Genomic DNA, 27,474 nt, shown 5'->3' on the forward strand with positions numbered 1-27,474 from the left:
CTCAGAACAAGCTTACAAATAAAATCCCTGAAAATGACTTACTTGTGTCTGAACTCTTGGGCTATTCCCATGATATGGTTATGACCTAGCTTTGACAGGTACACTACAAATGATCTTAGAATGTCTGATGGATTCTGATTAGAAATATAGCCAGATCCCAGGAGGAAATAAAAGAAAACTAATTTGTTTGTTAGGAAATTATATTAAGTTTATATCCATTCTTTTGATTTCCTTTGCTAGACCACTTCATGTGTGTTGCCATGGGTCCAGGTGTTGTCTTGTACTTGTTCCTGCCCCACACAGAAAGCAGAGATGGTAGCTCATGACAGACCCACATGCAAGCCTTCCTTAAATTATTTAATGTATTGTTACATAAGGTTGCCAGGATTTTTATAGGAGAATCACGCAGAAATATGATACTGAGTGAACATGAGACAACAGTGTAAGAAACTCACCTTCTTCTCATCTGGCTTGAGCTACAAACGCTTTGCCAGCTCTGTCACCCTTCTCTGGAGCTGCTCCAGTGACTCAGTGCCTTTCTTACTGTGAAGGGGCCAGATATGAACACAGGATTTGAGGTGTGGCCCCACCAATGCTCAGTACAGGGTGACAATCCCTGCCCTGCTCCTGCTGGCACAGGCCAGGATGCCATTGGCCTTCTTGGCCACCTGGGCACACCCTGGCTCGTGTTCAGCTGCTGTCACCAGCACCCCCAGGTCCTTTTCCTGTCATTCTGCCCCACCCTGGAGTCCTTCCTGGAGTTGTTGCGACTGAAAAGGATTACCTGGAAATTTGTCCTGTTGAACTTCACACTGCTGGCCTCAGCACATCAATCCAGACTGTCCAAATGTCTTTGTAGAGCTTTCAGAGCCTCCAGTGGAGCAAAACTCCCATCCAACCTGGTGGCATCCACCAGCTGACTGAGGGCATACTCAATCCCCTCATCCAGATCAGTTATAAAGATACTGGTCAGGACTGGTCCCAGCACTGAGCCCTGGGAGCAGCCCTGGTGATCAGCCACCAGCTGGAGGTAGCTCCATGCACCACCACTCTTCAGGCCTGGCCATGCAGTTGGTTCTTTACCCAGCAAACTCTGCACCCATCCAAGCCACAAGCAGACAGTGTCTCCAGAAGAAATCTGTTGGAAATGGTGTCAGAAGATTTGCGGAAGTCCAGGTAGACAGCATCCATGGTCTTTCCCTCATCCACTAGGTGGGATGCTTTGTCACAGGTGCTCAAGTTAGACAAGCACTTTTCTTTGTGGCACATTCCTTGGCTGGCTCCCTCACAATGTTCCAGGACATTATCTTCCACACCCTCCAGGAACCTATGGGCTGTTTCGTCTCTGTTGTGTTGCATTTCCAGTAGAAATCCATTAATTTGATGTTCCCCACAAGAACAAGGCTCGGTGGTTGGCCCAGCTGCTTGTAGAATATTTCATCTGCTTTTTAATCCTGGCTGGGGGTCTATAACAGACTCGCACCAGGATATCTGCTGAGTTGGCTTTCCCCTGACTCTTACCCATAGACACTATGGAACCCTATTGTGACCATCATTAAGCTCAAGATAATTAAAACACTTCCTAACTTGCAGGGCTACCCAAAAGCCTCTCCTTCTTTGCCTATCCCTCCTGAAGTGTTTATAGCCATCCATTACAGCATTCACAAGTTGATTTTAGGGTAATCTGTACGACCTGTTGCCTTCTTTTCTCTATTGACCCTCAAGCTGTCTGAGAACTAGACTAATCACTGGTTGCCAGCAGCCCTTGAGATGGTATTGCAAAAACTTGAGAGATGTCAGAAGCAACAGTATTCACCCTTAGGGATAAGAGTAGAAGTCTGACGAGGCAGCTTCTTTATATTTAGCAAATCCCTTTGTCTGGTCTTGTTAAATATTTGTTACGCATTTATTTTTGTGTCACTTGATAAGCTCTGTGTGGTACAAAAGGAGATCACAAAAGACAGGCATGAATAAAATCAGACATGCTAGGAGGTAAGAGAGGGTAGCCAAATAACTTTCCTTTTCATCTTTCATTTGTCCTTAAGTTGTCACTGGATAAGTATCTGATATGATTGGATTTGTCATCAGCAGCAGAAGGGAGTACAAACTAAAGGTAGTATTTGTGGAAGGGTGCAAATCTGGGTTCTGATTTGCACAAACACTTGCAGGAATAAGCTATAAGAGTTTATTTAACATTATCTTAAGACACAATAAAAAGCTAATACATGGGATGAATAGGTATGAAATCAAGAAATTTTCTTCTGAAATTTTTATAATTACTTCATTAAAAAAATTGTACTTATCACCTTAGTAAAGTTCTGCTACTACATGGTTGTAGCAGAATATTTATTTATTAATATTTATTATTATTTTTTATTATTTTTATAATAAAAATTGTACCTATCACTTTAGTAAAGTTCTGCTACTACATGGTCATAGCAGAATATTTTATTTATTAATATTTATTATTTTTATTATAAAAATTGTACCTATCACTTTAGTAAAGTTCTGCTACTATGTGTTTGGGTCTACTTCTAAACTTCTTACTCAGGTGACTCATTTAATGGTCATAGAAATTTGGCTTGATCCCATCCTTCAAAGATGTAAACACTTGCTTGCATTTTCATGTTTGGGTCTTTTTACAGAGATGTAAAAAACAGTACTTTTAAGAGTGCAGTTTTTTTAAACTTTCCCTCTGTCTTCCAGTTTGTCTTCTTAATCTGATTTTGTTGAGAAGAGTTTAAATGAGATGAGATACACATCTACAGGTGCCTGGACCTAAATTAGTAGAATTAGACCTAGGCCTTTAATTTAACTTGGCTTTAAGCATTCTACTGAAATACTGTTTCTTCTTTCAACTGTTCCCAACAGCTCTTAATCCATCTGATAATAAAAACAGAGAGTTTATGCTGGGACCACCACTGTACACATAGGTTGTAGAACTCAGTTCATCGGGGCTGTTTAGTTGATAAAGGCGTTCTCAAGCAGAATTTTTTGGGCCTCTTGCTAAATGCAGTCTAAACATAAGATGTGAACCTACTGTTGCTGTGCCAATTTACATGAGATTCCATCTGTGCCATGGGGGCAATTTCTATGTAAATTGCAATGGGATATAGGAGTATAAAAGAGAGGATAAACAATTTATGTCTGAACTCACAATACTAGACCAAGAACCACGTCAGAATTAGCTTGGTTAACCAACCCAAACCATTCTATGATTCTATAATCTTATCTTCTGTAGTACTTCTGTTATTTTTATTGCAAATCCTGTACAACAGCTATAACTGGAGCAAAGATCCAGTTGCATAGGAAGTTATAAAATGCAAAGATTACCTAAACACTCATAAACAACATGGATAGAAATTAATTTGTGGCACACAAACTGTTCTGCAAGATATCAAGAGATGCTCTGTAGACAGAACCTTGATTTTGTGTCTTAGTGAGTCAACACACTTCCATGTGCATCTTTGTGAGACATCTTTGAAGAGATGAGATGAGTCCCTACAGAATCTAGCAATCCTTTGAACTTTCACTATCAAGGACTGGAAGATAAAATAGTAACCTTGGTACTGCCACTTTCTGCAAAGATTATCTATCTAGCACTATGTCAGTGCTGAAGAGGGGGAAGTAAGGGGAAGGAGTCAAGGGAAGGACTAATGCTGAACTATTTGTACTAAAGGAGTCTTCACCTCTGAAGAACCCAGAGGTCCATTAAGGAACAGAGTACTCTTGCTATTAGTGTCCCAGCCATTAGCTTTAGAGGTCTGATGTCATACCCACAGGATCACTGTGGCCATTTCAAATCCCAGTGCTCCCACACTGCCCCACTCACCAGGGAATAATTGTGGTTTGGCGATTTTTACCAGAAATGTTCTTTAGAATTTGGACATGATATATATCATTTGGAGGTACAGCAGGGCATGTATAACAGCACTGCTTAGAAGTAGGGGAGAATGAACAGGATTAATGTTAGAAACTTGAGACTGTTATGGGGTATTGTCTCTGACTTTCCTGCCTTTTCCACTTCCCTGCATAACCTGGATTTATATCTGCCTGCAGTTTCTCCATTATAGCTGACACTAGACTCCTAAGCAAGTTTTCAGATTGTGGATCGATGCAAGTGAGAAATGACTAAAGGATATGGCAGTAGGGCTGAGCTAAATATTAGTCTGGCAACTGCAAATTGAACTTCCAGGCAGGAAATGCAGACTTTTATAGCATGTGAAAGATAGAGCAGTATAAGGTATTGGGGGAAGAAAATGGAAAGAGTTAGTTAGCCTCAATTTCTTTTCTATGATACTATTTTTGGAATCATAAAGTATTTAAGCTAGGCTTTAATCACATAGGTGATTACCTATTAAAAACTAGGTTACCACCAGCTGTAGGAGTTTTTAAATTACAGTTTTTGACAGATAAATACTGTTGGTCTCACCTTATGTGGTACTTGGTATTAGGGACTGTGCAGACTTACCAAGTTTTCAGTCTTTCAGTATTCCAGAAGCTGATTCAGAATAAAAAAGGCATTAGTTTTCTCTGTAAACCTTCAGATTGTTTTGGAGTTCATTGCTTCCATTGATTTTGTTTGAAATGCAAATAATGACAGAAACGATAGGCCAGCAGCTGCATCTGTGAGACACTCACTCCAAATGTAAATGTGGCACACACTGGGACTAGCCCCCTGTCCTCCCCTGTCCTTGTGGCCTGGAGGGGTTTTGTCAGGAATAAAGCAAGTAAGTGCTCCCAGGAGCTCAGAGAGTGAGCTGGAAAGCACACTTCAAGGAAACCAAAAGTGTAATTTTGACCTTTGTTACTGAAGATGAAGATTGCAAAGCTGCTCAAAGGTTTTAGCTAAACTTGTTTTAATTGAAAATGCCCTTTCAATAGAATTCACATTTTGATAAAGCATGCAGGATTTTTCAGATGCAAGCAAACATGTGAAATCTTACCTCCTTTTTGTTGCCCCCAAAATTTCCAAATTGAAGTGGTGTAAAAAATTAATTCCATTTAAAAGCTTTTACTTAATGCATGCTGGGCTCATGGGCAGCTCATGCTGCTTTTGTGTAACTTGTTTAGATTGCATGCTTGTGTCAGTTCATTTACCTCTCATGTGAGTTCTTGTCCATGAAAATTATGATTTGGACAAAAAGAAGGCAAGGATCAAGAAGAGAAAGGAATAAGTGAAGAAATGAGGGCAGTTTTGTTATTAATCAGCACAAACATACTCAACATTTTGTGATGCTGGTGGTGCAAAGGAGATAAAATTCCATGGTGTGAAGTGGGACAGGATACCTCATCCTCATCAAAAGGTCAGAGAGCCAAACCTGCCCAGATCTGGTTTCTTGCTGCTTTCCTATTTCCTTCCAATCCACCGGGAGCTGCATGTGTCCAGCAGTGAATGTGGCCAAATCAAGAGAGATCCTTGCAAGCCATCAGACTGCACTTCAGTAGTGCAACTTGTGTGACCAGTGTTCACATCTTGGGTTTATGAACAGGAAAGGTTCAAACACTGGAATTAAGTTGCTCAGATCTAGAACTAAGATCTTTTGTGTTTTAGGAGGTTTTAGAATTTACTGCCACACAAACTGTGGAGATGTATGGCAATCTGTAATTTAAATTTAAATGAGCCTATTGTTTAGTATATTATCTAGTGGTGAGATAACAAATTAATGTTTTTCTTGGAGATGAAAATAATAGAAAGAAGGGCACTATAGAAACTCTAAATATGCGTATAGATGGAGAATGTCATATACAACAAGTCTGATAATAGTGGAGTAGATAGTACCCAGATACTTGAAATGGGTAGGAAAAATGTGAGCATAATAATGTTGGTATAGATCAATATTCAGAGAAAATGAGAGTGAAGCACCATCTAATAGATATGTTAATACACAGGAATGTTAATACACAGAAGTCAAATGAGGGAAAAGAGAACTGTATCAGTGTAATCAGAATGTAAGGTCAGACCTACTAACTAATTTTTTACTCATGAATATATCCTTTCCATCCACTTGGTGTGCGCATACAATTCATGTGACTTGAAAACTGACATAGGCTCTGAAGATATAAATAAACTCTTAATGTTTTAAGAACTCTCTTCTGACTCAGTTGAATATTATAAGATATTTGTGAGAGTTTATTGCATTAAATGAAATATGGCAATGCCAGTTGAATTCTCAGTATCCCTGAGTAAATGAAAGCAATTAATGGAATTCAAAGGAAAGTTGCATGGGATGTTTTATAAATATTTTGAAATAAGAGCAAACATGCTGAGTCTTGATGATATAAAGTATAAGTCCCCAAGATTTCACCTCTGTGAACAACAGGGTTTTGTTTGAAGTTGCAGATCAAGATCTAATACTCATAAACAACAAGTAGATTAAATCTATAAACAATGAGACCTATGCCAAAGAACATGTGGTTTTGTTTTATAACAACCAGTCCAAGGACAGTCTGCAAATAAGTGTGCCAGTTTTCTGGAGATTCTTTCATAAAATTTTTTTATTCTTTGGCATATAAAAGAGAAACATTTCCCTCAGCTGTAAATATCAATACGACGGTTTTATTGATGAACAAATCAAATATTAGTGTCATACCAGAGAATATTTTCTGCTCCGAATTTGATTGGACTATATTCCATGCTTCATTGTCACTTAAATTAAAAACAACAGCACAGGCGGTATCTCACATTATTTGGAGAAAAGAGGCCAAAGAAGATGTGTTGGAAATCCAGCAATCTTGCTGAAACTGTCAAAGTGTGAATTAAGGGATGCTAGGGAGGGAATCAGAGATATTGTTTTGAAATCTAAATCTGATATATTCATACCCTGTTAGTGATTTCCTAAAATACTGGAAAGCATGGGTCTGGCCCAGCAGGGGAAGTAAATTCACCTCAGCGAATCTGCTGATTGTCATGGAGGATGGGTCCCAAAACTGCAACCTCCCTGTGAATTCCCGAGGTAAACTATCCTGAGAGTACCAAAGACCTCTCTTACCTGCTGTCATCAAGGGTGATCTTACTGTGTTTCTAAAACCCCCATGACATGCAGATGCATAAATGGGTCTTCTTCTGGTTCTGTCCTCTTAACTGGCTCTATACTAGCAGCTTTAGGATAAGCACTGAATGTTTCCAGCACTGCAGTGCTAGTGAAAGGATAAATACATATAGTTTTTCATTTTATCTTTCTTAGCTATGTGGAGAAATTATATAAACCTCTTTATGGACATATACCATCTCCTACTCCATGCCTACCAGCAGTCATATTCAGTTTTAACTTTAGCATTTATGAAAAATGAATTAAATTTTGCCCAGTGACCTGTTAAAAACTGAGTAGCAGCATATGGGGTTTAGCCACCTGGCTGGGCTTATGTGGGGACAGCCACTGTAACCAATAGCTCTTTTTATAATCACTGGAGATTTACATTTTGTGGGTGTTTAAAAATCAGCTGTTTCAGTGCCAGTTCTTTTGCAAATGAGGAAGGTACAGGTTATCTGGGTTGGGTGAGGTTTTCATCAGCCTAAATAGGACTGCATAGAAGTGAGAGGAGTGGGATATGGAGCCTGGGAGTGGGATATCCTGGGAGTGGTAGAGTGTGAGCTAGAAACTTAGAATAGCAGTAATTTTATGTATCAGCTAGGGATAAAACAAAAACTGAATAAAAACCTGTGCAGTGACTTTGAAGAAGAGGGCTCCAGAATGGTCATTAGGTTAAGAAAGGCAGGCAATATAGAATATCAGATAACACAGTGAAATCTCACCCTTTGAGCAAAGATGATTTTTCCTTGTGCCCTGCCACCTGTGCAGACCTAGTGCATACAATTTGCTGTAAGACAGAGCTTGAGGCAAATGCGTTCTGAATTTGTACGGCACTTGACTTCCTTAATGCTGCTTTTATACTTGACTTCCTTTATTTATCATGCACTCATCTGTTCTTGGAAAATGCACAATGGTATACCATCATATCTGAGTCAGGAAGATGTTTTTCCATTGCTTTTTCTAGACGTCTCCTTCAAAGTATGTTGTAATGGACCTCCTTTTGTGCACGCCTGTCCAAGGCCACGTTGTTAAATCTTCTCAATATCCCCATGAAGTCTTGCCAAAAATGCTACAAAATTCTCACTTTTGACACTTTAGATTCTGCAGAATTTTTGAGGTGAAAGCCTGCAGGAATTTTTGAGACTTTGATAAATCCTAATGTAGGTATTCGTTATTGATAGATAATTTATACTTTAAATTTTTCCACAAAACTGCCATTTATCTAGTGAACTTACCACATTGTCTCATTCTCAACTATGTGAGAATTGAGCATTTTTCCAATGTTATCTGGATTTTGTCTTTTAAGAAACTCCCAAGACCTGTTCTTTTTTCTGGCTCTTGTGTTCCCGAATTTTTAATTTTTTTTATTTTTAATCAGGGCAGATACATCATTAGGATAATTTCAACAGTATGACCCTTGGGGCTACAGGTGAGCGCCTTCAGACTTCAGAACTCCAGAAGCACATTTTCAGGTGCAGTCTGTGCACAGAGGCAAAGGCAAAGCCTGAAGCTTGCTGGGGAGAGGGCCCAAAACCTGTTCTAAATCCTCTGATTTAAACAGAACCTTTGTACCTCCAGTATCCACTCTGTATTGCTCAAGCGATACCACTTAAATTCAGTGTCCTTATGAAATCCCCAGGTGGAATATGGATACAAGACATCTTTTAAAACACATGAAACGAAAGAACTGTATTTTAATTGCTGTATGCCTGTAAGATCACATCAGCTCTATTAAAAATACTCTCCCAGTACATTTATAGATTTCAATTTTGACGCTTAGAAATGTGTCATCTTGTCAGTCCTTTGCTGGAGGCTACTTGGTATCAATTGCCAGATGTGATTAGAGATCTGAAATTTTTTTAAAAGGTTGGTAATCACCATTCTTTGTGCTTTAACCCTAAATTTTCTAGGTTTCAGATACAGAAACAGGAGTTGCCAGAGGTAATTTTTTTTTCACAGCATGATGTGTCATCTGTATGATGAAACCAGCTTTAATTATTCAGTTGGTGCTTGCAAACAGTTGCTTAGTGACTGTATCCTTTTTGTTCAAATCTGCAGTAAAACACATTTGTGTGCTAGGTCACTGGCTGTTTTAAGTCAGCATGACCCTGCTGATTTAATTAGTATCTGCTAAGAAAACCTAGTTAAAAATACCTTTGTAAATTTAATACTTATCTTCTATAATACTTACAGGCAAGACAATGCTGAAATAAATGTGTCATCTCGTGCGCTTTAAAAGAGAAAATAGTATCCTATTTTCTCTTTTACAGATGTCTTTATTTTCACTGATAGTTCTCCTGAGTGTACTTAAAATCAGCCCTGCAGCAATTTTACTTTTTGAAAGGACTAGGTGAAGCTGATAATGCAATCATTTGGTAACTCAAGAGGACAAGCCTACATGAAGTTTGCCCTGGAAAACATCACAATATATTAATTTATAACTAAAAATCTTTGCATTTGAACCCATGATTCTTTAAAAAAACCCACTTTTTTCACAAAGCATTGTCCTTCACTTAAAAATATTCAAACTGAAAATAAAAGCACATGTTCTTCTCAGTGGGAGAGAAAGTGTAAGGAGACTAGAGCCATAGCAGCTTACAGATTAGTCTCCCAAGAAGAGCCTGGTCTGTGCATGTGTTCTGGAAGCAGCTTTCTACTTACCAGGCACCAGGTGGTCACCTATGGTTGATCTAAGAACCAAACACTGCACACAAATGCTATTAGTAGTATGTAATGAGATTAATTCCCCATAGTATTTGCAATATCCTTGAGGGGTTTTTTTCTTCACTGAAGCAGCACAGGGCTGATAGCACCTTTTGGACAATTAAAGAGTTTAATCTTTCATTGTTGTATGCACATAGTTTTCATTGGCATTAACAGGAGTTAAGCACGCACAAAAAGGGAAGAATAAAGCTTGGAAGTTTAAGCAATCATAATATGCTAGAGGTTTCCAAGAGTTTCACAAAGGACCAGGCCAAAATTGTATGACTATTCCTACTGGGTGATGTTAATTATTTTCAGATATTTGTGGTTTTGAGGCATAAAAGGTGATTAGGGGTTCCAAAATAACAATGAAGATTTAGTACAGGGTAAGAAGACTTAGCTGCAAGAGACAGAACCTAAGGCAGAGCTGGTATTTAATTAAATGTTTTGCTTTCTGTGACAGAGTGAGATTTTGCTTTTCTTCATTTAATTTTCAACTAGTTTTGATATGTGCTGAACATTGTCATGGCCTCTCTGGAAGTTTGGTGGATCTGCATCAGGTTAGAGAGGACAAAGTTCTCCACAGCAGTTCCTGCCTATACAGCTGTAAACGGTTTCACCAGGTGTGAGTTCTGTTTCTTCCTGTAGATGCTGTGGCTGCTTAAACAAAAAGGATCCTGCCATGAAGGTCTGCAACAGTAGTCATCTACTCCTCAGCTCAGAGGCTGCCTGAGCTATTTCTGGGAGCATCTACTTCTTCCCAAGAAAAATATTTAACAAGTTAAACATTTGAAGATTAAAATAGGTGTATTCAGAGCTGGGTCTGTTCCTCACTCATCCTTCTGTACAGAATTTGGTATAGGGAGAGGATACAGGGCCAGTCAAGACATAAAAACATCCAAGCTGATGCTTGACTGGCCTCTGGAGTCACTCCACTATGTCATTTAGAGGGCCAGTTTTTGCTGTTACACTTGCTGGTTCATTGATTTCTGGTTTCCAAGTCCTCTGACCTCTGTTGGTGGCTATTTTTTTCTGGTATCAGTGGAAATGGGCTATCACTATTTCTTGTTTATGCACTGCTTTTTGTTGTTACAGTTTCAACCACAGGTAAGGGTAATTGGGTTGGTGAAATTTTAAGAGGTTAGGTATGAAAAGACATTGCCTATGAAACGCAATGTTTGAATATGGGTTCGTATTTCCTGAAGATATATGCTGGCTTCTTGTTTTTGATAAACAAAAAGCCTCTCCCTGTTTTTGATAATCTAATTAGAGAATAGTATTGTCTTTTTCTGCTTTATAATGTAGTTCAATTAGTTGTACTTAAGCACATCATCCAAAAAGGCCAAAGACCAGAGGGACTACTTTATGGCTTGTTTTAATTCCAGAAATGAAACCCAGAAGAATGTTCCCTTTGTGCTGAAACAGGTGTGCCTTCTCATTTTCTTCTCTGTAAAATCTAGCATTAATTAATTGTATTTGTCGGTATTGCACACAGAGGCAATCGATTTCATATTATATTTGCAGTTTGTATAAAACCATCACAGTGAAGAATTGCACACATCCAGTAAAGAATCAGTGGAGGAAGGGGTTTGGAGGTTTTTAAGAGGCTCTCTCTTGTCTCTGCCTTGGGGTGGAACAGTTGCTCTGCTCTTTCAGACCAGGAAAGCGCATTTGCTGCTAGAAAGGGACAGTGAACTTAATCCAGAAATTGATTAGCAACACTGTTTATATGCAAAGCAGAATAAAAGCTTTGGGCAAGTTTTGCTATGAAGCTGGGAAGCCAGGTGGTTGCCAGGGGAAAAGCTGACTCCTGGTTCTCATTAAAGGCTTACAAACAGAGCATCTTGTTATATTTTGTAGTGGTTGCAGAGACCCCACAGCTGGTGAATTAGCTGATAGTAATGCTACATTCAATAGAATGCCAGTTTCCTAAAATGCACAAAAATAAACCCAAGTATAAAAAAATACAATTTTCCACTGTAATACAGCTGTGATGATTCTATGATTTCATGGAGTAGCAATAAAGCTTTGATGTTACTTTAGGGAGAAGAACTTAATGGTTCTTCAAAGGGCTCCACTAGGTAAATTATGTTCAAGGAGGTATTTTGACAAACAATGGAGGGTTTTTTTGGTACATAATAAACATTACAGTGCAGGGATCAAGGGTGGTTTATTAACTGTGGAGCTTCTTCCCAAGAAAATACACTGATTCCCAGACCATAGAAAAATTTAAACATAAGTAATCTTGAAATACTGCAAAGTAAAGTGCCTAATCTGCAGTGCAAGGCTCCTGGAACAGCTATAGTGCTTGCAAACAGACTCTGTCATTCATTATTCATGGGCTGTCAAGGTGAGGAAATCCTCTCTGATTTGAACTAGGAGGAAGAATAAAAATTGTATCTAAACTGAGAAATTTTAATAAACACATGGCAAAGAAAATGTGCTCTAGGGAAGGAATGGATTCCCTATGTGTGAAGCCCTTATAGGTTGTATTGACTTGTCAGATTTTCAACAGGAATGGCAGATGAACTTAAAACTTAATTGCATGTAAGGTAATGATACCAAGACCCAGAAATATTCTCCAGAGGATTCTAATTGGAGCTTTGGGTTTGGCTTCAGCTGCTATAGTGATGAAAACCCATTAGTAAGAAGGCTGCAGCAATTTAGAAACATTAACAGAAACCTTCTGAAGTGATGAAAATGCAGATACTTCTCCCTAAGGAGATGCAAAAGACTAAAAATGTGCTCAGATAGAGATGTCTGGGAAGAGGAAAGGCAAAATTCTGAAATAAGTTTTTTTCTGAAATACTTATTTCAGTATTTATCCCTTTGCAACACATTTTAAATTTACGTCATAGCTTCCCTGATGCTGCTGTGCTCTGTTTTCCTTATGAAAGTGGGAGTTGCAGTGAAGTGCAAGGAAGCATCTGCAGAGTGTGCTGCAGAGGAAAGAAAAAAGCTTCCCTCCCCTGGCAGTCAGGATGTTGTGGGCAGAACAGTACAGCCCGGCACTGCAGCACAGGGAAGTGAAATGGAAGGATGTAAAAAGAGAAGGTTTTAGTAATGGCAACATTTGAAAGGAAATAAAATAAATTTAACTGAGGTTGAGTATTCTTTTGAAATATAGGAAGGGTCTTGGCTACTTGGTTAAATATCATTAAGGAGATTTTATAATTGCTGATTTCCTATCTTGATTTCAAAAGCAGATCTTTATAATCAAAGAACCTTTTCCATTCCTCAGTGTCAATATTCCTATGGAGTACACTTGGATTGGAGGTAGATGCTAAGGTAGTTAATGGAGATTGGCATAATCACATTTTGTTTTAAGAAGTAATTAAAATTAGTCCGCTAGTTTTGTTGGTTGGGTTTGGTTTTTTCCTGTAAAAAGCAGCCCTTTGAAAAAGTGCCAAGCATGTTTGGTGTAAAAACCTGCTTAGCACCTTTAACAGCCCAGTAAACAGTTTTGTCTATAATGTGAATATACCGGTCACTTGGTATAACAAAAGAACACTTAAGCTTCTAACCAGTCCTAGAATTATGAAATATGATGTGTTCAATAAACCATGAAGTATGAGATAGGGGTATTGAGAAAGAAGTAGCATTTTTCCTAAATAAGATTTTATTTGGCTATTTGACAATTGAGATGTGAAAAATACCTTTTCTGAACAGCTGACCAAAGTTAAATATCACATTGCAGTAACTATTTTAAATAAATTATACTGGGAAGTGGTTTGCTCTGCTCAGGATTATTTTAATTCCTAGGTCCAAGATGTTTTATAGAGGTTAAAGACGAAATTTTCCTTTTTTCTAGACAGGGAGGGTTGTGGAAGAGGTCTGATGTTGCGCACCTCTCCTTCTCTCCCTGGTTAGTAACCCTCCCAAATGCAGTTTCAGTTGAGGACTTTTATTGACCTTCAGGACTCATGAGTCAGCTCTGCATTACTGCAGTCTCCCATCACGGTGTGTGTTGGCTGCCAGTTTCTATGCAGTACCAGGGCACTGTGCTGTGCTGCTGAAAAATACATCTGACCAGTTCTGCAGTGCATCCTAGAGCAATGCTATTTTCTATGTAATTTAGATTTAAGGATAGGAGAGAGATTAATGATAGACAACGAAAAAGTCTAAAAATATACAGCTGACCATGGTATATATGACAGTAATTTACCATCTTGCTCTTAAGAACTTCTTAAGATTATTACTTCTATAATCTAGAGATATGTAACTCAAGAAAATGCTTAGAGAGAATCTCACATTTACCTACCTGCCTGCCTCAATTTTGTGACATGCAGAATCTGCAAGAGGAAAAGATGAAATTGCTTTGCTTTTGTCTAGATAGTCCCAGACAAATTTCTTGCAAAATTTCACTGGATGTTGTTTTCTGATGCAGTTTGAAGCTATGGTTTCAAGGTCTGCAGTGATAACATTGTAAGTATTAAATACTATCAATATCTTAACTGTCAGGGAAGTAGTTCATGGAAGAATTTCAACTCTGGGAAGTATCTAACAGGGTCCATTAAATAAAAAATCCATTATGCATAGCTTGGCTTTTTAAATATTCAGTATTCTCAAAACCACGAAATTTTGATGTAGTTGCAGAGCCAAAAGGATTATCTCGCTACCACACTATAGGTGGCTTTTAAAGCTTCATGTTTCTGCTTCCATATGACCTTGGAAATTGTTTCCCTATATGTATTTTATGGGATTAAAATTCTGTCACACTTATCAGATTTGTTCTAAAGATAAAATAAATTGTAGTTGTTTAGAGATCACAGTGTCTATAGAGTTATATTTATGAAACCAGGATGTGGAAATATTCTACAACAGAATTAAGATACATATTTCAGGAAGACACTCTGAAACTGTGAATATTTTGGAGGAGGAGCTTAAGTTTTAATTATCTGGAGCATTAATAAGTGCTATATGTTGCCTTGAAAATAATGGAAAATGCTATATAATTCTACAGAAAGGATCAAATGGCAAACCAATTATGAACTGATCAGTCCTCTAGCATCTCTGAAACTGCGTGTTTCAAGGCTGGAGAAGTGATTCATGAGGGAGATAGTGGCTTCAGGTAAATGAATTCATGGTGAAAGCCCAAGTCAGACACTTGTTGGAAAGAGGTGTTGCTTACTGAAAGCTATGCTGACTACAGCCATGATGTTGGTTAAGGCAGTTCTTGACTAGGAACATTGCATAGCCCTCTAATAAACACCATCTTCCCTTTCTGCCCTGATGCTAAACTTCTCTGTTCTCTGAACACTCCTTTTTTTCCTCTTTCTGTAATCACAGAAGATAATTTCTTGGAGTAGGATCATAAAGCTGCACGCTCCTTTTGGAAAGCATAATTCCAGGTGTTCCAGTTCATATTTATATCCTGCGCTTGCTATCCTCTTGCTGAAGTCACAATGCTGCTAAATACTTGTGTGCTAGGCTAGTGGGATTTAAGCTTTACTTGTCATGTGAATTGTTCATTATACAAGTCAATGGAAGAAGAGAAATTACTGAGTTCAGAGAGCCATGCGGGGCTGTGGCATCATATGAAAAAGCAAAGACTGTTGCCAGGGTTCTGTTGTCTCTACAACTAGTTAGGATATTGCATGGTTTCCCCAAAAAGATGAAATCTTATGTATTAGGAATAATTGGTTGTCATAGGATAGATCAGGAATGTTTGATTTCCTAATCCAAGAAGTACTCCAACAATCAAAGATGGCCACTCATTTCACTAAGAGGCAGGTCTTTTTTCCCATTGGTAGTGAATTTTAGTGCTCCACAGCAATAACTTGTCACTCTGCTAATTGAACAAATCGATACTGTTGACTGACTATTTGCTATATTTTTTCTTAAGCAAAGTCAAGGGTGAACCCATTTATTTGGCATTGGATTCCACTACTGTTGCAAATTCAGCGTATAAATAGCAAGTGGGGGTTTTTTGACTCTGATTTTATTGAGGTCTTCAGAAGAATTGGTTTTAAATTTCGCTTCTGTCCAGAGACTCAGTGAAATCAATAATGAAATCCCTAAGCTACTTGGTTCAGTTTTCCCTCTTTTGGGAGATAAATCCATTTCAGTAGACATTAAAATGATAATACTTAATCTTTTCTTGTTATTTCACTCATACTTATTTGCTTCAACTTTTCAGGGTAGTCTTTGATTTTTAATGCTTTAGAAGCCCTTCATAGTGTCCTGACGTTGTCAAATATCACGAATTATGTGAGAAATACCATTTTCTAAAGGTGAGAAATGAGAGTTGAGAGTATTAATTTGCCCAACACTAACAGGTGGGAGTGAAAGGGCAGTTTGTTTCTACTTGATAAATTTTGACAGAAGATTAGGTGTCACACAAAGTTGGCAGACATGGAAGAAAACAACATTTAGTGCGAAAAGATGATGCAATTAGTCTGTTGATCAACAGGGTGTGAAAAAGGTGATGTAATGCCTTGGATTAATTTCAGAATGTTTCAGGGCGAATGGTCACAGAGCAGTGAGGTCCCTGTAATCACTTGTAGTTCTTACAACAGCTCCTAGCGCAGCTCAGTTCATAAGTCTGCAAGTATCAGAGATTAAAGTTTGAGGCAGAAAATATGAATCCAGCCATGAAAATTAGTGCCAACAGGTTGACTTGCATTCTCTCACTGCTGTCTAAGAGTCCTGAGCAAGGATTGGTTAACTGGGTTTGAGTACAGTAACTGGAGGCTGAATCTTGCAGTCACTGTTCAGACTGCATAATCATCTTCTGTCTAGCCTCCCACTTGCAGGACTCTATTATTATCTAGAGGTCTAAGCTCAAATGAGATCTGACAGATAAGGACTTACCCAAAACCAAAAATGAAATTGTATGCGACAGGCCTTATTTCATTAAATAAATATGAGTTTAAAAATGAAAAAAATACAATACAGGAGGATGCAGGACATTGTTTCTCTGGACTTGTAGTTAATAAATTGTTCCAAGTCAGATGTGGGTAGGAAGAATGTTTAACTATCGTCACCAGGCTGCAGCTGAACCCAATGAAATTCAGACATCAATTCCATTTATGTGGGGAGAGGGAGAAAATAAACTAGAGATTTATGCTTTCTGAATAGTCACCACACAGTTCAGTATTCCAGCTGATCAGGTGCAAAAAAAAATAAGCTAATTTTGCAGAGACAGCACATAATTCCCTATAAAAAGCATGTAACATTAGGTATGAATCTGAACCTACCATAACGTCCAGAGCAAGCAGGCTTAAATGATGGCAAGGAAAACAGTCACATTTTGCAGTTAGTGTCATTCTTCCAAGTCTTTGTCTCCATTAGAGGGCTCAGCAATTTTAACTCTTTAGATTTGTTCATAGCTGTCACATCAGCACGGCATTCTAGTGGGATTTTATTTTCACCTAGAAATGTGTAAAATATTCTGATATTCATACATATATAGGAGTTATAGCTGGAAAAAAATTATTATACCTTCCTTGATGACAGCCTAAATTTAAGAAGCCATTGGGCTGAATTGAGCCCTGGAGGCAGTAAATCCATCTTCTCTGGCATAAATGAAGTTATGCCTGTGTTATGCACGCTCCATTGTGTCAGCTAGTTACAGGACTGAATGATTGCTCTCCACAGTCCCTGGCATCACCTGCAGGGCTTTCAGACCTTTCTGTAAGCAGCTTTCTGAAGTCCTGTTCATGTAGTCCAGTGCCTGGATATTAGACAGCTATTTCTTCATCAGGTCTGCAAATCATTTTCTTCTCACTTGCAGATACAGAACTCTAGAGTTTTATAGCATCAGAATTTGCTTTGGAGACTCTGTAAAATCATTACCTTGCTCAGTGCTGGAAACGTACCTATTTCTCCAGCTTGCAGTTTAGTTCAGCAGGAAGCTCAGCATGCCTTGGTATCCCTTTCTCAACAAAGAAGGTGAAGAGGATGGAGTGATCCATATCATTTATGGAAGATTTCTTTAGATAATTGATAGTCTCCTGTAAAAGCTTATCTTCTTTCTTTCTCCCTGGTCCGTAATTGTTGTTGCAATATAGTGCCTCCAGGCAGACAGGATATTTGGGGCTGGTCACAATTAAAGTATTATTTGACAATTTATAACCCTTGATCTTTGCATTGAAAACAAGAAAAAATAGATTTGTTCAGTTAGTACAAGATATAGCAACCACCAGATGTTCAGTTGTCCAGACTCTGAGTGTTCTGTTGATAATATAGAACAATCAGAAAGAGCCCAAAGTTCATATGTCTGGTTTTGGAGGACAAATTTGAAGTCCAGACTAGAAATTGCAGTTGAAATAGTGAGCAGTTTGAAGTTACTTAAAATATATGAGTGCTAGGGATATGATAACCTTTCAATAACCTTCATCAGACATGGTAAATCTGAAACAGATTGCAGTTGAGATGTTTCTTGAACATCAGTTATTGCATCCCAGCACAGTGGCTGACAAGTTCCAATTCTCTCTTTCAAGACACTAAGCTTCCCTTAGAATTTTAGGGGTTGATTTCTATGTTTCATTTAGGAGAATTTCTCCCCTCAATGTCTGGGAATTGCTCCACAAGACCAGGGGCAGCTGGGGGGGACCTGGGCATGGAAGCTCCTTACAAGCGCAGAGGACTGCCGGTTTCTAGCTGCAGAGAGGTCACTGCACATCCATGGTGTGTGGGAAGTTCCCCTAGCCAGCCTTACAGGCTGTGCCATCTGTTAATGCCACCCAGCACGGTGGCTGACATAACACAGCCACAGTCATGTCTTCTGGCAGTGAAACAAGACTTTGAAGTTCTTGTCTACAATGAAAAATGAGAGGTGTTTAAATTTGCCAGAGAAATGAGTTTGATTTCAGATCAGGTTGCCATTTTCAGGAAGAAGGCATACTTCCAGGGATGTATCCTTTCACCCTTTCTGCCCAGAATGACCACAGGAAGGATTTGCCTGCTTCCTCTGTGTTTACTTTGTGCAGGAAGTGTATTGACAAGGAGTAAGTGAATGATGATTTCTACCTGGAGTGACAGGAGAAGCTGGTGGAAACCCCTCTATTGAGTAGGCTGTTATAGCAGGCACACCCATGGGCTGGGTTGCACAGGCATGCCCAGGAAAAGTGTGTCAGTCAGTAGTGATGCTTGGTTAAACAAAACTTTAATGAGGACTTCTTTTTTTCATTTGCACTTTGTGTTTGCACAAATTTACATAGTTACTGTTAAAAGTGCCCTGCATGTTCATGCGGCTTGATTGGCCTGGAAAAATTGACTGTGTAAGTTAAGAAAACTGTTCTGTATGTTACTAACACCATCCCCATCTCAATAATCACACAATTGATATTTGGATGAGTAGAGGGGCATAAGGATCCTATGGCCATAGAAACTGGGTTGATGAGTGCAATTTTAAGCAAATTTCACATGCTGTTTACTTCTTTCTGTTCTTGTTCTGAATCAAACAGATGCCAGAATCTTTGCTAATATCAGTTTTTAATTTGAAGCTCTAATTAATAAAGTCAAAAGATAGGCAGGTACTTGGATTTCTTCTAAACACAAATAATATTTATTTATTAAATATTTAGAAGGGGCTTTGACTTGCTTCCTAGAAACTATAAGAAGGGAAATCCATCTACTCAATCACTTCCATGCAATGTGGAAGTTTCTTCCTTTCTTTGTCTGTCAAATCACAGAAATGATCTGTCATGTGTAGAGAGAGGCTGCAAAAATCCAGTGAAGCAACCCCAGATGTACACAAGTCTCAGGTTCTCCCACTCCCGTCTGTAATTTAGTAAGTCACAGTCTCTTGCCAGTTTATGATGTGCTGTTGTTGCTTTCTGCTCCCACACTGTGATAGTTAATTTCTGTCTGATAAAACCATTCCCATGGGAGACTTTCCTTCACTCCAGCTGAGCATCTCAGGATATCAATCTGGGCAGCAAGCCTGCATTACTCTTACAAAATTGCAAATAGTTTTTCAAAGTCTTTCCTATTTGTCAAGCAGTGACAAGGGACCATGTTACTGACATCAGCAAATAGCTGCAAACTTCCCAGGTGTTCCTGGGATGGGAGCCCTCATAGTGACTGACACCCTGCCAGGGCTGGGTCCCCACCCTGTGTGGTAGTCAGTAACTTGTTTATCCCAAGGAGCTGAAGAGGGAGGCAGTCACTCATGCATCTCTGAGTGGGCACCATGCACACGGTGCAGACAACTTGTCTGCCCCTGGAGATCAGTCTCAGGGCCCGTGAACCCACACAAGCACTAGAGCAGGGTGTCAGGTGGGATGTAAGTAACCACCACTGGTGTTGGTCAGCAGGAGTTGTGACTCCTCAGGTAAAATCCTTCCTATCTACACAGACACACGACTTGGAGCAGCTTCAGTTAAGTCCAAAATATGTGCTCTGAGCTGGATGAAAGCTGTGCATTTTTGTCTAACTTTGCATGTGGCTAATTGCATTTCTTTTCTACCTGTGTTTTATGTGTTCATGTCTAATGATATATGAGGCTTAGTCTAGCCTGAAGCGAAGTATGTGCTCAGTGTCACCAACTATTAAGCAAGAAACTTCAGTGTCTGCTAAAGGGTTCCTTTAATTTTCTTAATGATAAGATTCAGTAAACTCCGCCTAATCTCTTAATTTAAGGGAAATCTGACAAACAACTAAAATATCAGAGCACAGAGCATCTTCTGAAGGAGTCTGTGGTAACAGAGCCATCTGGATGTTTCATTGACTGTAGCTTTATAAGCGCATTTCCAAAGGCAAGGAAGCAAAACTTTAAAAATAAGTTGAATTGTAAAGGCTAATATCAGAACTGAGCGTTGCAGAGGGAGTGAGAGCTGCCCTCTTCCCCTTTTGTAATATATAATTTGTATCCTTCTTTCAAGGAAGCATAGCAGAAAGAATATTTGTTAAGAAAACCAGGTTACTTCAAACTAACTTCTTACCCCTAATTTTCTAGGCACTATCACGCACAAGAGAATAAATTACAACCCTATCTCACGTTTTGCTTGAGAACACTATTTTCCTTCTCCATCAGTTTCTATCATTTGGTTGTATGCTCACACGCTTATAAATGTAGAGATTCCCCAGAGCAGCAGTGACAGACGCAGCACGGTGGGAGCTCAGGGGGCAAGGAGAGGAGGAAGAGGGGAAGGTAGGTCAGTGAGGAAGGAAGAGGGCATTGCTGGGGCAGGAAGAGCAGCACCAAGCCTGCCCCAGCCAGGGACACTGTGGGAATGGCTGGCTGCCCTTTCTCTCACACCATGCTCTCAGGCATGTGGACCTCCTTTCAGCCTGACTGTCCTCAGCCTTGTAAATTTACATCTCTTTACAGGGAAGGTTTTCTAAGTTGGCAAATAGGTCTGTGTCCTGTACTCCCTTTTTAGCCTAATTAATTATTTTAATTGATTAGTACTGCGCCAAGCAGTTTGCTCAGAAGGGATGGCTCTTCTGGTTTTTTGGACTAATTATCAGTCTGGATTTCTGAATGACAATCTAGTGCTAATTAATCTCACTGCAATTCTCACAGAAAGAGACCCTGATAAGAACTTGCCAATTAACGGGGTGGTGGGGGGGGAATTCAAAAGTCCTATTTTGTTTTTCTGGCATTCACTCCCAGTCAGATGAATATCACTATTAAATACAGAGACAGAGTAAGTATGAAAGCCAGTAGGCTGTGAGGCTGCTCCAAACTTGCCCAGACTTTACTAATTCAGGATCTAGATGTTATTTTTGTGCCCTGTCACTCTTGTTGCATGGCATTGCTTGCTAGAGCTTTTGTAAGCAGGAGTGAGATAAAGTAGAGCAGCATGGCAAATGTCTAACCATCCCCACAGGGAACTTTTTGCAGTGTCCCAATGTTAATCAATACCAGTGGAAGGCTGAAGGGAGCATTTTGGCAGCAGGGGTTCTAGTTTTCACTTGATTTGTCAGGGCCAGATGCTCAGTTGGCGATGGTTACTCCCTAACCCACACCAGCTCTGTGAGAACAAGGTGAGTTATGGGTAGTCCCTCAGACAGGTCAGCCAGAGGGCTGTCACACAATGAAATACACAGCAAACTCTTGGAAAATCCTGGTCTATACCGCGACAGTTGAATTTAATTTTTCTTTTTTCCTCTCTGCATATGCAGGTCAGAAGATTCTTCACCACAGAAGTGATGTCTTAGAAACTGTAGTCCTCATCAACCCCTCAGATGAAGCAGTTAGTACTGAGGTAAGTAAGAAATACTTTGTTGAACATGTCATGAAAGTTCTACTAAGTGGACATGATGAGGGCACTAAGGCAGATGTAGTTGAGGTGATTATGTAGCATTGTCACTGCCTGCCAGCTTAGAGGCTGGCAAACTCAAATACTGTTTTTCAAAGTCTTAGCAGATGATTAGAGCAGGTCCTGACTGCAAATTAAAGGGTACATTTGGAATAAATATATGAAAAATGTCACCCATCCCTCGATATTTTCCCTGGTTTCCCAGACTCCTAACAAATTGTCAGAAGCATGGGACAGAAACATGCCTCTGATCCCAGTGTTCCTTTTCTCATGATGCATCAAATTCTCTTCTTGATGGAGTGGAGGCAATGGTTAAGCTTTTCTTTTGCTTTGCCATTGTTTGGTAGCTCTAGGTGCCTATTTTACATACGAAGAAAGTGTCTAAACATGCCCACGGACAAATTTGGGTCTGAGAGAATTACCAGCTATATGGTGGTGACTCTAGGTTGATCCATCTGTCTTCAAAAAGCATGTGACATGATTAGTGAACCCTGGAGAGTGCCCATAAGAGGACTGCCAATTCCTTACGAACTCAGCAGTCAAAGAACTGATTGTGTAGCTCAAAGACAAAATTGATTTATTTAGCTAGTGAGAATGTTGAAATAATGGGGATAATTGCTTTTCTGGTCTGTGCTGGGAAGCACTGCCACAGTCTAATTTCTTTTGGGAGATAAAGCAGTTCTGCTGGTGGTCACTGGTGACCACACTATTCTGCTGTCAATTGTTAAATGATGTTGAACACAAACAGAAGAAAGGACTCCAAAACAAACGAAGTTTCTGAACCTGCAGAAGTTTAAAAGCCACCTTAGTCAATGGGAAGTTACTAAAATACAGTGAGTGAAAATCTCTTACAAGCCATTAGAGGTGCTTGGCAAGGACAAAGGGGTCTCCAGGATAGCAACTCTATGCATTCATTCTGAGTAAAAAGCCATCCAGTGTGTGCATGTGTGGAGGGGTGGAAGAGACGAAAAACTGCCAAAAGCTGGGAAATGCTATTTCTGTTACTGTTGCTTGTCATTCCTTTGATGGATGACTACATAGAAGAACATGATCTGACACCCATTAATGATTTCTGAACCCTGGGCTTACTCCATTGGCTCTGGAAGATGTTTGGCTATGTAACTGTAAATTTCATCTCACAAAACTGTGGGAGGTGATCTTTGCTTTCATCCTGCCAAACTGGTCCCAGTCAGGCAGATGAGATTTAACTTGGCTGGCTAAGCAAGGCTCTGAATAAACACAATTCAGAAAGATACCATCAAAAAGAAGTGGCCGAATTAAATCAGAGGTTGGAACAGACGTTCTCTATTCACTATGGCAAACAGATCTTGATTTCATATATCAGAGATTTCCAGGGTGAATCTTGGGGAAACAGAGATGTACCATGAAGCTCTGACTTCACCAGAAGAGGAACTGGAATCTATTCACTCAGGAAAAAAACAAAACTCACAAAGAAACAAAAACCAAACCAAAGTAAAACAACAACACAAAAAAAAAAACCAAAACAAAAAAACAAACAAACAAAAAAAAAAACAAAAAAAAAAACCTAAGCCAAACAAGCAAACAAACAATAAAATTAGAAAGAAATACAATATACCTGGCTGTTAATAGCCTTACCTGGTGGTAGTCCACACATGATGGTGCCCAAAGCTCCTGTCATGTCCTGTCAAATGCCAAACACCTCCCATAAGAAAGAGGCCCAAAGGGAGAGAGATTCCTGAAGAAAATCTCAATGAAAACCCTGATGAAAACCCCAATTTACTTCCTTTTTAGGAAGTACTCCATTGCTTTAATGTTCTTCCTGTGACTCTAGCATATCATACATACCATATCATGGGAAACTACTGATCTGCTGATGTGCTGGTCTCTGTTCTCACTCCATCTTAATCTCTGGTTTGACTGAGCCTACATCTTGCTGTGCACTTCCTTCAACAGTTTTGAACCTTAACAAGCAGATAAACTGAATCATCACCTTGCAGTATTTCTTCTAAACTTAAGTGGTCTTGAAATCAGGAGAAAATTTTCTGGTCATCTTCAAAAAACCTTATTTGTACCCAGACACAGAATTTATGGGTCTCTTAAGGTCTTCCATCTGTACACATTATGATCTGTAATCTGCAAATATTTCTTTACTTACTTTCCTGGCATAGTTTGTTAACTCTGTAGAATGTGTTTTATTGTCAATTAATAAAATTGAATGGGAGTTATATGACAGTCAAATATCAGTGATTGACAAGTCAGGAAGTAGTTTTACTGTTGGAAAACCTGATGAGTTTACACAAAAGTTGTCAGACTGATAAGCACTGCTGGCAGCAACAAAAGAAAAGGAAGCCAGTTCTGATACAATTTTAATAGAGTGAAAACAGCGAAGGTTTGAGTAATGCACATCAGACAAATGCTTGCAGTTATCTATATTTTTGTCTGAAATAGAAATAGATACAATAAATGCATCCATGATATTTCTGAATATGTAATTGTTCAGTGCAGTTAGTGGCAGGCCAGTATTAGTCCTGTGTTTAATTAAGGAACTTTCTGCTGCTCAGTATCAGGGTCATTTCTTTAATGAAATAACAGTGAAGACATGGTTGAGTTGGGATCTTCTTTGAGACACATACTCTCCAGTATGTGTTTTCTTGTTGTAATGGAAATGTAGGTTGTTCAGCAGAGATTCAAGATAAGCCTCCCTGGCTAAGCCTCCCGGCAATCACAAGAGTTATTTAGAAAAATTGATTGCTTAACAATCAATATAAACCTTGGAAAGAATATCTTGCTAGGAGAGCTGAACTGATTGTGTCATCTCCATGGAGATGGAACTTGGGTGCATTATCATGTGGAGCTGTCCCAGATGCTCATTTGTTCAATTAGTTTAATATGTGGATAGCCTTGTTCTGAAATCACTGTTCTGGTTTGATTCAATTCTTCCTTAATAGAGAAATTAGTGCACTTGAAATTCATAGCTTACCATAGACTGAATTGGTATTTCAGTGTTCGGTAAGACTTTTGAAGTATTGGCAAAGCATTTACTCAGCAATATAGAATTTACACAGGTTTTGTTTAGTTTTGTTCCTAAATTTAGAATGTATGGCTTTCTCTTAGCATGCACATAAATCTCCCCCTTGGGAGTGGTAAGCAAGAACAATTAGTAGCTGTAGGGAGGGTCAAGTAAAGGAACAAGCACATTCTCTTAAATAGTTTACCAAGGTTGTCCTGAAACAATTCCGTAAAAGTATACCAAGAGCTATACTATGAATAAGTTTGTTGCTAAAATGATTATTTCTTCATTCAAATTGTATTCTATTCTTCTCCTTGCTGTTTTTTTCATGTCATTAATTTGGTTTATTCTTCAGACCTTCTTTCTAACTGCATCTTGCCCCTTCTTTTTTTCAAGTTTTCCCCTTTGTCTTTTGTAAACAGCAGTATAACTCCATAACGTTTTGGGAGTCCTGTTCCAGAGACTGGTTGTCAATTAGGAGACATGAAGTGTGTATTCTCAATGGACTCTTGAAACACATGGTCACTCCCATTATTGATGTATTTCTTTCCTTCATTCTAGGTGCGTTTAATGATCACAGATGCTGCAAGGCACAAGCTCCTTGTTCTAACTGGCCAGTGCTTTGAAAACACAGGAGAGCTCATTCTTCAGTCAGGGTCCTTCTCCTTCCAGAACTTCATTGAGATCTTCACAGATCAAGAGGTATGTTTAGAAAAGTGTCTTCCATGCATGGTTACATGCTGGCAGAGATTCCTAGAAAACTAAAAGTGTCTGTCTTGTTAGAGTTACTATGGGCAGCCTGGTGCTGCTGCTCTTTACTCTTTATTTATTTACTCTTGCAAAACGTTTATTTATTTTACTTTAGATTTAATGTAAATTGCCTAACAAAATAATTAAATATTAATTTGGGAAATTAAATTACAACTTTCAGAAAGAAAAAAACAAGGAACCTTCAACAATGGAAGGAGATAGTGCTGTGTTTAAAATACACAGGTTATTAATCTAAGGTGCACATACAAAGAATTAGAATTGAACTTGACACCAGGTTCTTGTCTGTGGCTAATTGGCAAGTGGCATTAATAAGACAGAGGCTGGTTGTTAGAATACTGTATTTTTGGCACCATCTACCTGCTTAACTTTTTTATAGTAGTGTCTAAAATATGGCCAGTGAATCTGTAAAACTTGTGGGTTTTACATACCAAAACGATAAGCATTAAATATACCAGTATTTACCATTTGTTTCATGGCTTGTTACTTTGCTCTTTTCCTTAATATGTACTGTGTCTGAAAGCTCCCATAGGGCAGGAATACATAGTAAACAAGCTGTCATACTTAATTTGGCTGCCATGTAAAGTATATATTTAAATAAGCTGTATGGCTGCATCCATACAAACTTAGTTTCCACTATTAATTAGAAGCATGTCAGTAGGCTGAGGTTTGAAAGTTCAGCACTGAAATAGCATCGTTTGCGCGAGCTCTCGTTTGACCTTACTGTATCCATTTGATCTATTCTCAAAGCCTCTTTGTTCAGCAAATGGTTGAGGAAAGAGCTAGATTCCTGCTCCCTGAGACAGTCCTGGCACCTAAAATTCACTGGCACTTCTCAGAGTTACTTTTCTATGAAATTACAAACTCAAGTTCCTTTTGTCTGCCTAATTAGCGACACATAATTACTTCATGACTACTTGCAAAACTAGGGGCAAATGCTACCATTATCATTAGGAAACAAAATTATTGCTTGGAAAGTGGGAGGATGGGGGTTGGCAGTAAGTTGCAGATGCTGTGGGATTGCTGCAGTAGTGGGTGTTCAGGACACACTCCCATGGGCTATGAGTAAGGCTCATTTGGCTCATCTCTGTGGCTGGCAATGTGCTCACCAGCCAGCTGGCGTGGCTCTCAGCAAGTGTTGGCTTCCAGCCTATTGTTTCTGAAGCCTCGGGGTCTCAGTGTGTCTGCAAGCTTTCACAAAACCAAAGAAAGATCATGTTTGTCATACTGCAGTTCATGTGTGCAACATTTTTTTAAAAATTGAAAAAAATGATTAGGAAAAAAAGGTCCAGAAGAAGTGGCTACTGGTTTTCTATGTGGTGATGAGATGAAAGAATTGCTGTGCTGCCCTGATCCTAGTGGACTTGGCAGTGACAGATTTACAGGTGGGTGCCAAAGACCCTTCAGATTTACAGATCTGAAGGGTCTTTGGCAACCTAAACAATTATATGATTCTATGACCATGTAAGGTGGGAGTAAGTGTTTCTGGCCTCTGCCCATTTTTACTTCACTGGGTCAAACCTGTACTAAGGTCAAGGAATGTGCCTGCAAATAAGTAAATACACTTTGGGAAATACTTGTATAAAGTCTAATTCAGAAATGTCTCTAGCAGGAAGAACTCTCCAGGAAAAGCCTGAAAGCAGGATTTTCAATTTATCCTATGTGGAAAGGTGTGAAATGTCCCATTCCCTTGCTTCTGCAACAACAGCTAAAACATGAAATTCTTTCTTTGTACCTTTGTGATTCAGGGTAGGAAGTAATAACT

General features: G+C 39.1%; 1 protein-coding gene across 1 annotated transcript in view; it reads left to right on the forward strand.

Moving 5' to 3' along the window:
* MAP1B (microtubule associated protein 1B) overlaps positions 1-27,474 on the forward strand; it is a 71,385-nt gene that overhangs the window by 23,496 nt on the left and 20,415 nt on the right. Inside the window, 2 exon segments of the mRNA XM_030236766.2 lie at positions 21,813-21,895; positions 25,503-25,643. Of these exon segments, the coding sequence (XP_030092626.2) occupies positions 21,813-21,895; positions 25,503-25,643 (224 nt within the window).

Source organism: Serinus canaria, chromosome Z, assembly GCF_022539315.1.
Source record: "Serinus canaria isolate serCan28SL12 chromosome Z, serCan2020, whole genome shotgun sequence".
NCBI classification, from domain to species: domain Eukaryota; kingdom Metazoa; phylum Chordata; class Aves; order Passeriformes; family Fringillidae; genus Serinus; species Serinus canaria.